The sequence below is a fragment of the Falco punctatus genome (genome assembly GCF_963210335.1).
Source record: "Falco punctatus genome assembly, chromosome: 3".
In the NCBI taxonomy this organism is placed as follows: Eukaryota; Metazoa; Chordata; class Aves; order Falconiformes; family Falconidae; genus Falco; species Falco punctatus.
In genome coordinates this window covers 25947101-25961947 of record NC_137582.1, presented here as the reverse complement: position 1 = coordinate 25961947, position 14847 = coordinate 25947101, and the positions used below count along the sequence as shown (strand labels likewise).

Below are 14847 nucleotides of genomic sequence, written 5' to 3'. Positions count from 1 at the left end.
AAAACAATGAGCAGCAACAGCTGCCAGTTGCTGCGTGAGAGGTCCTGGTCAAATAACAGGAAAATATTTTTCACTGTGAGGGTGGTTAAACACAGGTTTCCTGAAAAGGCTGTGGATTCTCCAGCCTTGAAGACTTAACTGGAAAGGCCATGAGCAACATGATCTAATGCAGGCTTAGGCCTGCTCTGAGCACAGGGTTGGACTAGCTGACGTTCCGACAGTGGGTATACTATTATGGGAGACATTTAATAGCACTTCTGTTGAAGCTGGAAAGTAACCCTTTCTGCTAACTTCCTCTCAAATTTTGCATGTGACAGTACATCAGATAGTATCCCTCTGTGAGTTCTGATCATTATTTTGTTGTTTATTCCCAGGTTGATTCTGTGTGTCTTTGCCCACCTGCATTTCTTATTATGGGCTGGTTAAGCTTTGCTTCATTAGTTATGTACACTGTCAGGTCAAAGCAGTCCTTTAAAACCTCAGTGGATTTGGAACCCCATTTTTACGTTTCCTTTCGTGTCAAAGAAAAAAAATACACAATAGAAGATCTCTTAAAGTTAATATTAAAAAAGCCAGGTTGCTAAGTTGTTGTTTGTTTGTTTGTTCTTTAATATTCCCTTTTAGGATCCAGATGGAGTCCAACAGAAAGAGTTGGTTGCTTCAACAGGACATGTATGTGTTCGTCCTACAAGAGTGGTATCATCTACCTCCGAAGAGGAGGAAGCATTTACAGAGAAATTTCTAAAAATTAATTGCAAGTACATCACTAATGGCAAGGTACTTAAACATTCAGGTTTTACTGTTACTATATGGGATGCAAAAATTGAGTACATTTAAACCATAAACATGCAGTAAAATTTAGTTACTGATAGGTAGATGGATCAGCTTATATACATACATATGTCTATATAAAAATATTCAGGTTTTCTATTCACTATTTCCTTTGGATTCCCAGACCACTTGTTTCTTGGACATGGTGCGGGCAGTTAATATGGGATTAACCTGTGACAAACTTCCCTATAGCCATCCTATTAAGTGATTCTCTAGTGTTGAGGGCATGAGGGCTGTTTGTTATGTTAATATCTCTCATAAATAATTCTCTTTACTTACAGTGAAGAGGTGCATGCCTTAAACTATGACAAAATATGTAGTTGGCTACCTTCACTTCTGTTTTCCTAAAGCAGAACAGTATGAGCAGGATTAACCTTTGATTCTGTAAACAAACACTTCTGCATTGGGTATAGTATGGTAGAAATACTGGGGTCTTTTACTTATTTTTCTTTTTTGCAGCAGTAGTTACACTCTCAGCAGTGTCATTACACAAATGCCTCCAAGTTAGTGCATTTAATTAATTTCCATTCGGCTCATTGGTGCACAAGTCTTCTGCAGATTTTTAGAGACTGAGATAACTCAAAAGGCTTTACCTCAGAACACTTTAGGAAAGAGCAAAATCTATTGCTCTCCCACCCCACCAAAAAATTGCTATTAGACACTTCAATCATCAAAAACCATGTCTTCACTCAAGTGGAATGAATGCAAAGAAATTCAAAACAATCATAGTATTTCCTCTTTCACCAGGAGTCTTGAGTATGTATATACAAATACTTCTGACTGTGTTGCTCAGCAGTAGGCTTGCAGATAAGTTACACTAATGATAAACAGATTAACAAGAATCACCTAAAACTGCGTATTGTGTTTTTGTCTTTGCCAAGGGAAAGGATTGCAGATCGATAGATATCTAGACTTGAAGCCTTTTGACAGTGCAGGTATATTGGGAAGAGCTGTATGTTAGAAGTTGGAGCGAAAGTACTGGTAAAAGCTTTGTTTGTTACTTTGGTGTACTTTTGCGGTTAATTTACTTCACTCCTTGCATTCTGTCCCTGGGTTACTTCTTAGGTTGATCCTAGACAAGCTCTTACTTACCAGTAACTGTAACACTGGTAAGTGCTGTGATGCAGAGGAGTTGAGAACTGTGAGCCTCTGTTAGAAACTGGCTGTACTGGAAAAACATGCTCTAAATTTTAACACTAGATTATATTATTCATGTTCTGTAATTCCTCATCAGAATATTATGGGGAGTGTTCCCAGCATCTGGTTTTGGCTTGTATCTCTACAGCCTATTTTCTAAGAGCTTCAAGGAGAATTCGGTTTCTAAAGAGTTGTGTATCTACTGCAGCATCAGTCTGAACCTGGGGAGGTGGGTGGGGAGGGAAATAATCATTAACTTGCTCAGATTTGAGTGCCAGATTTCTTAAGTTTAGCATGTAATTTAGCCTTTGTCTCATATGTGGTAGGAATGTCTTCTGGCATGTTGTCTTACCCTCTCCTTTCCTGATGATGCAGGATGATAAATCTTCAAAGTTTTTCTGGAGAAAGCTTAAAAGATTGATCTTCTCCTTCCCACACTGAAAGTGATTTTTAAGCTCATAATTAACTGTTATATAGGGCTTCAGATGTGAAGTTTGTCATCACTGTGACTGATGCTCATAAACTAAAATCTAGTGAAAACCTATTTTTCATTATGTTTCATTTCACATACACAAAAGGGCTTGCATTAAGGTAAGACAGCCTCAGGTCTTGCTTTTCAAGACTGCTTATACTTCGTGTTGGTTTTAATCACACCTGTGACATCCTACGCAAGCACACATAAATTATCCGAGATGGAGTGACTGGAACCTGGAAACATCTGCTGTGTTACTGTTTGCTCTCTGTCACCTGGCTGTGGCTTGTGTTAAGAGGCAGGGTGTTGGGCATAGTTAGAAATGGGGTGCTATGATTATGCCACATCCTGGTCAGAGAATACATCAGTGTAACGGGTGTGCTGCAGAGTTGCATCTTAACTCACTGTTTATTGTGTATGTAGGCATGCCCTTTCTTGCAGCCACAGTCTGGTTCTTTTGTAGAAGTGTGCTGCTCTGGTTTTTCATTCTTTGCACTATTTGTTGGAGGCAGGAAAAGGTATCCTAAACAGTCTGCTTGATTGAAACTAAAACTAATAGAGGAGCTTTGAAATTCTTTTTTGTTTCTTATGTTTGCTAGTGTACTTGCCTTGTTTTGAAAAGTAGTAGGTAAACTACTAACATTAAGGCTTAAAAAAAAAAAAAACCACCAAAAAAAACCCCAAAACAAATAAAACCACCCACCTGGAAATACAGGCACAAACCCCACAAATATATCATTCATAAAGTGAAAAAGTGGATGCTGAGGTTCAAAACTTCTGCAAGAAATAAAGAATAAAACTATATTGTTATCTTTATGATAAAAGTTTCATAAAATGTGAGCTACAGTTTTTCTTCTACATTGTGTGTTCAAGAATGCAATGGAATTATTTAGACCTAACACCTGTTTGAAAACCACTTGTCAGGAAATCCTCCCAAACTTCCAGTGTGTTTTACTGAACTGCCTAATCTTAATGTTTGGGCTTACCTATGTCATAAAGTTTGGCTCTAATCCTCCCTTTATAATGATTGTTCAAACTTCTGTCTCTGGTATTGTGTAGAATTTAAAGCTCACTTATTCATGAGGTTTAAGGAACTTTAATGGAGACAAGTTGAAACTGATGCAGAATTGAGTGTCTGCATGCAGGTGCAGTTTAATCTAATTAAATATGCATGCTCTTGGTTATCTAGATTAATAATTTTCTGGACTAGCTTTAAGACAGAAGAGATCTGTTTTTAATAACCTAGTGTGTTGTCTGCATGTTTTTCAGTAATAAAGTGGCTCAGCATTTGTTCTTGAGGCTGTAAAATCTGAACTTCACTGGAATAGAAATTCACTTTCTGTCTTTAGAATGTCTCACATGCAGGAAACTTGACTTCTACAAGTGGTATTTCTGGAGTTTTGTTCACAAACCAGAACTTCCTGTAACAGTATCATGTTGAACTACTCAGTAGCTATATGCAGAGTCTTCATTTTTACTTCAGTTTCATTGACAGACTTTTTGATATTTTCTCCCCTGCCTCAGCAATGAATTAGAAGCATGGTCCAAGAGAAATAAATAACAACTTATTTGGTGGAGTATGTCTGAAAAAACTGTTTTCCATGATCAATTTAGTTGCTTGTAGACTTTTTTTTTAAATTATTTTTTTCCTCCAGGACTAGAAAACTAGGTGGTTAGAGCAAATGCTGATGCTATACTAGAGTCATATAGAAGTTCATAGTATGCATGCTGTTGGCCAATCTTGCTGGTAAAAATACTTTTTTGAAAATATTTTGAAAATTGAATTTGTATAAAATAGCCAGAGCTGTTTCTAAAATGTTCAGCAAATACTTGGTTTACGTAGAAGGGATCTGTGCTGAAGACACATCATGACAGAACATGACCACAAAGGAAAACCTGAGCTCCTATCTTTGTGTTGATATGGGTAGGTGAGAGCATAGAAAGTGCTTTGCTTAGTAAATAAGCCCTCATGTTATTCTTCGCTTTGAAGAATATATTCACAGTCAAATTATTTTCAGCAGCTCAACTAGGCCAGAGAGAGAGGCTTTAGAACTTTCTCCCTGCTCCAAAAGCAAGTAACCAAGATGATTGAATGAGGAGCAGACTGGTTCTTCATATGTATTATTCTAACGTGACTCTACTGTTCAGATAAGCAATGTTAAATTGACTTATGAAAGTTAACTTATTTCACAATCAAATATTCTTTAATGAGTTTTTGACCTGGGCTGCCAGCTAAAGTAGTCTTTTAACTTGCTTTTCAGAGCACAAGTAAAGCATTGAACCTTGTTAACACAGGTGATATGTCAGTTGTTACAGCTCACCCCTTCATAGAAAAACGTCACCTCCTTTCATTGTCTCAAAAGCTTTAGTACTTACTGTGTACTTAATTTATCAAGGAACATTCATGAAATAGTGAGCAAGGGAAGACAAAATCTTAGCCTTGAAATGAAGAGTTTTCCAATGAACTTGATTCCTGATTGTTTCTACTGGGTAGTATGTAATTTTAGAATTTGGTGTTGAGTGTTTAAATCCTTCAGATACAGCAGTCACACAACCTTACTTTTTGTTATTTTCTCTAACCTGCCTGTTCTGAAGAACATGCAACATATGGGCAGTTAAGTAATAGAATAGAATACTTCATTTGGAAAGGACCTACAATGGTTATTTAGTCCCAACTGCCATCAAGGCTATGGCCTTAACTTTTCTGGGTCAGATCTGCAGAATATTAATAAAATTCCACCTTCATGTGTGGTCATTAATGAAAGAGCTCAGATCTAGAAATGGTGCTGCTTTCTTGCATTACATACTGAATTTATGGATGTAGTATTTGCTTAAAGAGAAGAAATCTCTTGATTGTCTACTACTTTTGAGTAGACTCACTGACTTCTGCAGTCATGTTAAATTTATTTTTTAGACTACTCTAGATATGACCAAATACAGAGTACTTTCAACAGCTGATATGTCTTCTTGAAAACAATCCCCCCAATACACTGTTTGTAACTACTAAACATTTTATCAGTGAGCTGCGTATTTATTCAATTCCTGATGAGCTTCAGCAGCACATGAAGCAGCCCTTTCTATGCTCTCACCTACCCATATCAACCCAAAGATTTTGAATGTGTTTCTAAATCTGTAAAGGATTCAAGTTCTGTAACTGAAGGATCACTATCATCCTGCTTAAAGCTAGATTTCCCCCAGTTCGTAACTCAGACTCTATTGTTTTAACAGTTTAATGCATTTCCTTAGCAGGCAATAAAAAAAAGTCTTAAGTGTTTTGTAAGTTTGGCTTGGTATGTGTATTGTGTAAGGACCCTACAGTTCATAGTATGCGTATCAACATTCTTAAATTTTTTTGTACTAGGAAGTTTAAAATCTACTTGTATTCATGTACTGCAGCAGTGTTGTTATGATTAAATCCATCCAAACCTGCATCTTGATGCAGCTGCATCTTCAAAAATTTTTAATACTTTTAATAAAGTTTAATTCTATAAATGTATTTGTTTGGTCAGTCAAGAGGTTCATTAAGTCAGAATGCCTTGTATCAGATACTGCTGTTGCTTTTGTGGAAAGAAAATGAAGATAATTGACTGTTTTGGAAGATTTTTTTTTATTATTCTTTAATTAAAACGGAAAGTGAGATGTTTTAAAAGTCAGGTTTTCAACAGTGCTCAAAGTTTCTAAGTTTCTTGTGAAACTAGCAATTAGCCCTGTGGTTATCTGGGAAGTATGTATCTTTTCCTCAGAGCAGCTGCCTAGCATGTCCTTTAGGGTGCAAGGCCCTTCCCCTTGTTTTTTGTTTTTTTTTTTTTTTTGTGTGGTTGATTGTTCTTTTTTGTTTGGTTTGGTTGTTTTTGGGGGGTTTTTTGGGTTTGTTTTTTTTTTTTGTTTTACTCAACCCAACTGTTAATTCATTGTGAGGAACAAAACTGCTTGGGAAAGTAAATGGTGTTAATTTGCTTCTCCGGAAAAACAGTTCTGTTTCTAGATAACTACAAAACACAAGAAACTGTGTAAAGTTGCTTTAAATATAAAGATGCTTTAAAAACAATTAGAAAACACCTTTTTCCTACAAAAACAATGAAGAATAAGGTGAAATATGAAAGAGAAAATTTACCACTTCTTTTCCCTCCCGTTTTAGGGTACGGTCAATGGTGTGCTGCTAGTGACGCCAAATAATATAATGTTTGATCCTCATAAAATGGATCCTCTGGTCCAAGAGAATGGCTGTGAAGAGTATGGCATCATGTGTCCAATGGAAGAAGTGATGTCAGCTGCTTTGTATAAGGAAATTGTGGACAGCAAAATTAAGGATTCATTAACCATGTAAGACTGAATAATATTTATAAAGCTTTGAGTAAATATTAACTGTAGCCATATTGCTGACCATAGCAAAACTACATTTTCTGCTGTTGTTTTCCTTCTGAAGAACAATATCAAAGATTGGCTTGGAAAGACCCTGGAAAAAACACGCTTTACCTTAACTTCTTGGATCTTATATACTATATAGAATAAATCCTTTTCTAGATACATGGATTCTAGTTTTCTCCAACAGTCTCTTAAAAATCAGCGTATAGCAAGAGGGACGACACCACTTCCTCTGTCCCTTCCCCTCTATGAAAACAGTAACAGATGTGTTTGATTCTTTGGTAATTTAAAAACTCATGTACAGAATAGAAAAGTCCACCTTAGCTTTAGGTGCAAATCTTTGTTTACCATTTTCCACTTGCTTCTCAAACTCCTAATGCTCTGATAAATGGTTATAAGGTTAATTTTGAGATTTATGTGTAATTTTATGGCATTAGGAGCATATTTTTCCCCTTTTTGGCTAGGGAAAGAACTGCATATTTGCCTTTAGGTGTAGCCTTGTTTGGGGTGAGCAGAGTGAATCTGGATTGATGAGCTTTACTCGCTGGTGTTTAGCATGGTAGGCATAAAAATTGACTTTAAACAGCATAATGAGAAACCTTTATCCTGGTCTGTCTGCCTAATTTTTACACTGTCCTCAGAAGTAGGATAAATTCTGACACTAAAGTAAAAAAGGGATAAAAAAAAAATAATGAAAATTATGCCGCTTTACCTGTCACCGTTCATAAAGTGCAAACATTTGCAGACTACCATGACCATCTTAGTTCAGGGAAATGGGCTGCTTTAACCAAGGTAGAGTTGTCTATAGGTATGAGAGAGCAAAGCTGTTTGCCTGATGTGTCGCTCCTAAAAGGAACCATTTTAAGAAAGGTGTAAAGATACTAATTAACTCTGGAAAATGCCCTTGTACAGTTCTTACGGGTAATAGATAAGCATACACTATTGATAATCTTAAATATCTGGAGACCCGGAAGATATAACTTCTCTTGCACCATTTTTAAGCTTGATTTCAGCAGAGACCTGGTAGTAAACTGGCGTCTTGGCATGGTCTTGTTCGCTGCCTGAAGTCACGTCTGTCTGGAAAGAACAACAAATGTATGCATTGCTATAGCAGTACTTCTGGGGCTTTTGACGTAGAACAGTGATGTCTTCAACGGGATTGCTTTCTGGACATTTGTTTTCCAGATTGAGTTTTTAAAAGTTGCTCAGAGTTTCGACTTCAATTGATGTATAGTGCAAGTAATGAGATTTTGAAAACTAGATCACTTTAATCTACCTGTTTGAATCGTTATATTGCAGTTTCAAAACAAGTGGTCATCTTGGCGTACTTAGTTTCTTCATGACTCAGTGTTGACTTAAAATTTACCTTCCATGCTCTGAAAATTCTAGTGCTCTTGTAGCACGTGTGTTTTCTGTTTTGTTTATATTATAAGTCAATACGGAATAAAAACATGTCTAATAATAAAAGGTCGCACTGTGTTCAGAGCCCTGTGTGTCCAATGCTGCTGACCTCTTCTGTCAACTTCACAAACTATTACATGGAATACTAACTTTTAGCATTTTCTTCAGTTCCAGCACTTTGGTGCCTTAAACTTCATTGAAATTTGAAGCATGTTCATAAAATTTGGGGAAAATAAAATTTAATTCTGTAACCAGAAGTCCCAACAGCTACAGCTAGATCTGCCAAGACCTGTGTGTCTCAAGGTATTTGAGACTTAAATCATGTTTTTCCACTACTTGTTTTTTTATCCCCTACATATTCCACTGTTATAATTAACCCTCTCTTCCTCTTCCAATTTTGCCAGCTGTCAAGCTTGTTTGAAACTGGAAAAACAATCTGAATGTTGAAAATACGATTATTGATATAATGGAAACTGATCACAAACCTGATGAATTTTTTGCTGCTTAAACCTGCAATTTCATGTTGTATGGTTTCTATATATAAGCCACAATCTATGCTGAAACTGGGACCAAAAGTATCTTACCTGAAAACATACAGATGTTTTACGAATTTCATGACCCTTATATTGTGCTTGTCCAAGAGAACCTATTAACAGCATAATCCTGAAATATTAAGGAAAGAGCCAGTCTAATAGGTGATAAATCCTAAACTAATCCACGTACTTTGTAAGCAAAATTACTGTATCAGCACAGGCTTAATGTGAGCTTTGTGTTAACACTTGGGTAAGAGGGTGCATATGCTTTGCAAACATCCTGAATTTTAGTGATGTATCAGTAATGTCAGTAATATGACTTAACTGAATAAAAAGTTTTCGAAATGTGGAGTGGATTTATCCTTCTTCAAGATGGGATGTTAAGGTACAAGCTACTTAAAAGCATTTGGTACTAGGTAATAGATGTTGTAATACGCTTGTGGTAACAAGGGAGTTGATACTGAGAACTCCAGTCAGAAGTATGTTTAAATATGAGAACTTTTTTATGAAGGTTGTGTACTGCTCAATTTTTTCAACAACAGTGGAAAAGTATGAGTCATGTAGATCTAGCTGAGCATGTTCACAGTCCCCTTGCAGTCATCCTTTTCTAAAACTCATAGAATTCCTGGTTAGTGTATTTTGAAAGGCAGGTTTGAATATTACATCCTTTGTGGAAAATAAGAGGGGGGGGGGGGCGGGGGGGGGAGTTATTCTTGCTTTTTTCTTACGCTGTTTATCAACATTTGATGTCTCATCTCATAACTGTTTCGTTGTATCAAGTACTTTGCAATTTATTTTGCATAACAGGTTGCCTCAAATTTATGTACCAGACTGATGAAGAAGCTATAACTGTTTTGGGTATTTTCCATAGGTAGAATGGAAAGATCTACTCTGATGGTTCCTGCTGTTTTTCATTGACTAGCTTAGTTAGTTAAGGTTGGACCAGATGATTTCTGCCACTCATTTCTTACCAGTGAGCTAGGTGTCAACATCATGATAGGGTGGGACATATCTATACAATTGTACTGGCCTCTTTGATAGGCAAAGCTTAAAAGACCATGGAAGATTTCTACCTTCTGTTTCTACCTAGTACTGGAGATTATGGTTGTGTGTAGCTTTTTGTTGTTGTTCACCCGGGTTTTATTTTATTTTTGCACTTTAATCATCTCAAACAATCCTGTTGGTGTCATAGGAAAGTTTCTCCTTGTAAACGCAGTGTCGTGAAGTTTAGAAGTCTTAACTGTGTCATGCTGCCAAAAGGTCTGCTATGAGTTTACTGTTACAAGAACATGGTTTATGCTTGTTTCTTATTCCTGATGCTCTGGATTAAGTTTGGGTTTTTTTCACTGTGGGGTTGGTGGCTTTTGTGGTTTTTTTTTGTTGTGGTTTTTTTTTTTTTTTTTTTTTTTTAAAGCGCCTTCAAATTTTTCAGCATTAAGCAAAACTTAGTGAAGAAAAGAGCTTGATGTAAAAGGCACCTGCTATAACAACATTCTTATTTGCTCAACAGAGATGTAGAACAGCTGTCTGTAAGGGAACCTTGCTATTCCAAGAAAGCTGCGAAGAGCAATACAGATGAAATGGATTCCAGGATTCGGGATACAGGCAATGACAGTGCTAGTACTGCCCCAAGGAGCACAGAGGAGTCTCTTTCAGAAGATGTCTTCACAGAATCGGAACTTTCTCCAATACGTGAGGAACTTGTTTCCTCAGATGAGCTTCGACAAGAGAAATCTTCTGGAGCATCATCAGAATCTGTCCAGACAATAAACCAGACTAGTGCTGAATGTTTAACGATCATTTCAGACTCAAATGAAGCTGCCAGTGACTTAAAACCCAGTGCTGAAATGGTTGTAAATGTTAAACAGTTTGGCACCCACAGCTTAAGTTCAGAAGGTGTTGAAATGTCTATAAAGGGAGTACAAGAACCCAGTGAAAATATTGCAGATGTCCTCCAGCAATCTTTGCAAGGATCACATGGTAGTGAAGAGCATGACCAAGAGGCAGCAGTGGGCAACAATCAAGATTCCTCACTAGGGAAAGAACCAGAAAGAGACAGTAAGATGGAAGAGGAATATCCATGTTGTAAAGATACCAGAGACTCTCAAAAGAAAAAGACAACCAGCAAAGGAAAAGTAGTGAGAGAGCAAACTCAAGACTCTGAGACAGAAGCTGAGGAACTCCGCAAACTTTGGAAGACCCACACTATGCAACAAACGAAGCAGCAAAGAGAAAACATGCAACAGGATTCACAGAAAGAAATTAGTCAGAAAACTGTGACTGCAGGAGATGGGCAGTTAGAAGGTGAGTGAGTCATTACTTGAAAATACAGCGTTAGCCTTCAGATTTATGATGTATCCCCTTCCAGCTCGTCAGAATTCCTGTCAGTTTTCATTCTGTAGAACATATCTCCCCAAAGATATGCCTAAGTTGTACCTTATATAAACCAGCGGGGAAAATATTCCTCAGGAAACTGAAGATGCAGATACCTTTGTTGCTGTCATTTTTCCTCACTGAAATTATATTTGCGGTCATACTGCAATATAGTATCTTAGTAGGGAAGACTTAAATGAGCCTGTAAAATTAGGTCCGTGATGCATTGGTCACAGTAGAGCTCAAAATTAAACATGTTCTTTAGCAATTACTTAGCTGTTGCTTAAATTGTGATCTCAATGTACATGTGTATGAATGAATTTCATCTTACCTGTAGCATGTCTACCTTGTGGTTACCATTTATGATGTGAGCAACAAACACTGGAGTTTTAACACTGATACATCCAGAACTCTTGTTTCACTTGCATCTTGTCATACTTCTATGCTGATTAGAATGAGTTTTAGCACACACAAAGCATTTCTTAGGATAAAGACCTGCATGGTAATAAGCTAATGCTATGAATACAGGAACAACTAGGTTTATTTCTTGAGTACCTTTCCTCCTTTACAAGATCAGGCCCTGGGGTTGTTAGTTGGAAGTTATGTTGGGAGGCTGAAGTTACTAGATTCATATAAAAATGCTGCATCTTTTGTAAGTAACTTAAAGATGCTTCTGTATGTGTTTGATTTTGCTTTATAAAAAATTCATAGGTCACTTTCTGATGCCTTAGCATCTTACTAATGGAGATAAGCTAGTTGTTTTATTTGTACAATATGTTGGGGCCTTGAAAGAAAACAATCTATTGTTTGTGACAGGCATTATAGATGCATTTGAAGGTCAGATTATTTACACAAATTGTTAAAAGTTGAGATAGTATCAAATAGAGGGGTATATTCTTTGGCTGACAGAAATTTACCTTACGCTTCAGAATCTGATATGATGGTTTTGCGGTTTGTTTTCTTCCTTCTGTTACGGAAGTAACTGAATTTTGAAATCTGAAGCCCGTTAATAGTTGTGTCATTCTGTGATAAGTTTGACTTACAAGATGTAAAATGCCTTAAATATTAGAGGAAATCCTCTGGCAAAAACGTCAGCTAGCAGTAGCTGCTGATAGTGACTTCTAAAAAATGCAAGCATCAATATTGTTTGTAATTCAGTTATATTAAATGCTTTAGTTCTGGTGGTTTTCTAAAAGATTGTATCAGTGAGTGCATCTGCAGTGTTTTCATGCATGTTGCAATTTGTATGTACATACTGTGTAACAGTACATAATCAAAACAGTGTCTGCATATGGTCAGACTAAGGAGTGCTGGGTGGAAACCTGCATGTGGTGTTACAGCCTCACTGAAGGCTGTGGGGATAATACAGAAACAAAGAAAAGCACAGGTTACTTACTGGAGGTTTTTGCCAATTATTTCAGTCCAAATTGAATTGGTATTATTGTATGTTTCTTATTCTTGCATGTTGTATTAGCATAATGCAAATAAAACAGTAAATTATGGATTAATATTTCTCAAGCTAGACAGATTTGGTGAAGCTTCTACTGGCTTTGTCTACTGGCAAGTTTAAATGGAGCCAAGGTAAAAGCATAGATGTATTTCTTACCTCTTGAAGGTCATCAAAGACTAAATATGACAGGTCTATTAACAATATGTCAGTAAAACCAGCAAGTTTTAGGAAACACAAACAGTGCAATATTCTGTCTATGGGACTAAAACTCCAAAGTAGTCATACTGAGTTTTGTTTCATTAATTTACCTAGATAGCCTTTTTATCTCCTGCGTATAGTAAAGACTTTTAGTTTAATTGCTCCTCTTTTGTGGGAGTTTTGAAATTTAAGATTTTGGGGAACTACCATGTCTTGGTTTTCGCAGAGGTCACATTTTTGAGTGTGTTAGTAATGATCTATTTGTTTTGAATGTTGGATAGGTGATGCAATGCAACTTGTTAACAGTGAGTAGACTAGAAGAGTTAAAAAGGTCTCCCTTGAATGTTGCCTTTTTTTTTTTTTTAAATTACCCAGGACTTTTATATTGTTGTCTATTCATACAGGCACAATAACCACTGGAGTGAAATAAAAGCTAGATTTAGGAGATACTTGGAGAAGTTGTAATGCTCTGTAATTTTGTGTGTGTATAAACAAGCTGAAATCTCATTAAAGATCATGTTTGTTTGCTGCTTAGTTGGGTGTTGACAGGTTGAAAAGAAAAAAAAACACAAGACACACAACAGTCATTACTAGAAGCTTTTTTCTGATTAATTCTGTGTTAAATATACAAAAATGTATTGGAGAACACACCAGAAAAAAGTGTCTTAAATAGTCCTTTTGAGATTTGGGGGCAGGGCTAAATTTTTCTAATTCTCTCTTAGCTGGATCTATATAATCTCACTCACTTTTCTTTTTTTAAGTTGTGATACAAATCCCACTTCTTTCTTTGACCTAGAGCTCAGAGAAGTCTAAACTGTTGCTTCTCAAGGACCAAAATCCCAAATATCAGAACTGTTTAAGAGTGCTTGTAATACTGCCACAAAGCTCATGTGCCAGTTCTATGAAAGTGTTTCTTTTGGGTTCTTTTTGTTTGTTTTTGGTTTTGTTTTTGTTTTTTTTTCATTTGACAGTTTACTTCTGAGCTTACAGATTTACAAAATACTTCCAAGTCATGCATATTATGACTGTTTTAACGTACTGTATACTGCACGTAGAATCCTGAAATGTAACTGAAAATCAGGAGGCGCACATTTAACTATCTACTAAAACAAACCCTTCTTGTGTGAAACAATGCTATTCTAATCTTTACGGTGAAAATACGGTTGAAAAACATACAGTGGCAAAGTTTATAGATCAAGAAGGTAATGTTTTCTGTGCATAGTGTATCTGTAGTCTTGCACAGACAATGAAGAGAGCTTCAGCTGTAAAGGTGAATGTCCTAGAAAGTTGCGATGTATCTGTATGTACATGTCACACCAGAGGTAGGATAAATACTTTATTGGCATAGCTGATCATAAGAACTCTTAAACTTACATTTTTCTTTCCTTGCTTTTAAAAATTCTCTTTTGGTTAGAGTTTCTGTTCTGAGATTTTGGCAGGTAATCTAGCAAAGAAACAATTTTGAGAAAGCTGCTTCTTTACCTTGTGCTGATTTGACAATCCAAATCTTCAGCGTAATCATATAGTTCTATTAGTTCAATTAAATATACTACTGGAGGGGAAAATCCCCATACCACAACAGCCAGTATGTTTCATCCTGAAGTGGTGTTGATACCTTTGAAGTGTTTGATATAGCTAACAAATCAGAATTCATGTCAATCCGTTATTAGTAGTCCCTGAACTTTTCTTTTTAAATGAAGAGTAACTAATAAACAGCTTTACTATATGTGAGTCAAACCTAAGTGCTTATGTAGTGCTCCATCTTTTGCACATATATGGAATATGTTTTTAACAGTGGGAGGGCTGTCTGATCCAGTGTTGAGGGATATGCATTGCGAATACCTTCTGAAATACTTGCAAGCATGGATGGAAGACTATCATGATTTGATCAGGGGTTGGAAGCAGAAACAAATGTTAGAATGATTCAAATGTGTTGTACTTGGAAGTAGATTCTGCTGGTGCAGTTTATGTAACAAAAAAATAACAGGTAACTATTCCTACCTATGTTACCTCACCTATTACTTACGTCCCATATACCTGTATTGCCCAATACAAAATTGGCTACTAGTTTTGTTAAGCTTTTTTTT

General features: G+C 36.4%; 1 protein-coding gene across 10 annotated transcripts in view; it reads left to right on the top strand.

Moving 5' to 3' along the window:
• Positions 1–14847, top strand: part of OXR1 (oxidation resistance 1) — a 294879-nt gene that overhangs the window by 243066 nt on the left and 36966 nt on the right. For all 10 annotated transcript variants that reach the window (XM_080381556.1, XM_080381557.1, XM_080381549.1 and 7 more), the window contains 3 exons: positions 625–777; positions 6579–6763; positions 10250–11043. In XM_080381556.1, coding sequence (XP_080237682.1) covers positions 625–777; positions 6579–6763; positions 10250–11043 — 1132 coding nt within the window. The remainder of the gene's footprint in view (positions 1–624; positions 778–6578; positions 6764–10249; positions 11044–14847) is intronic.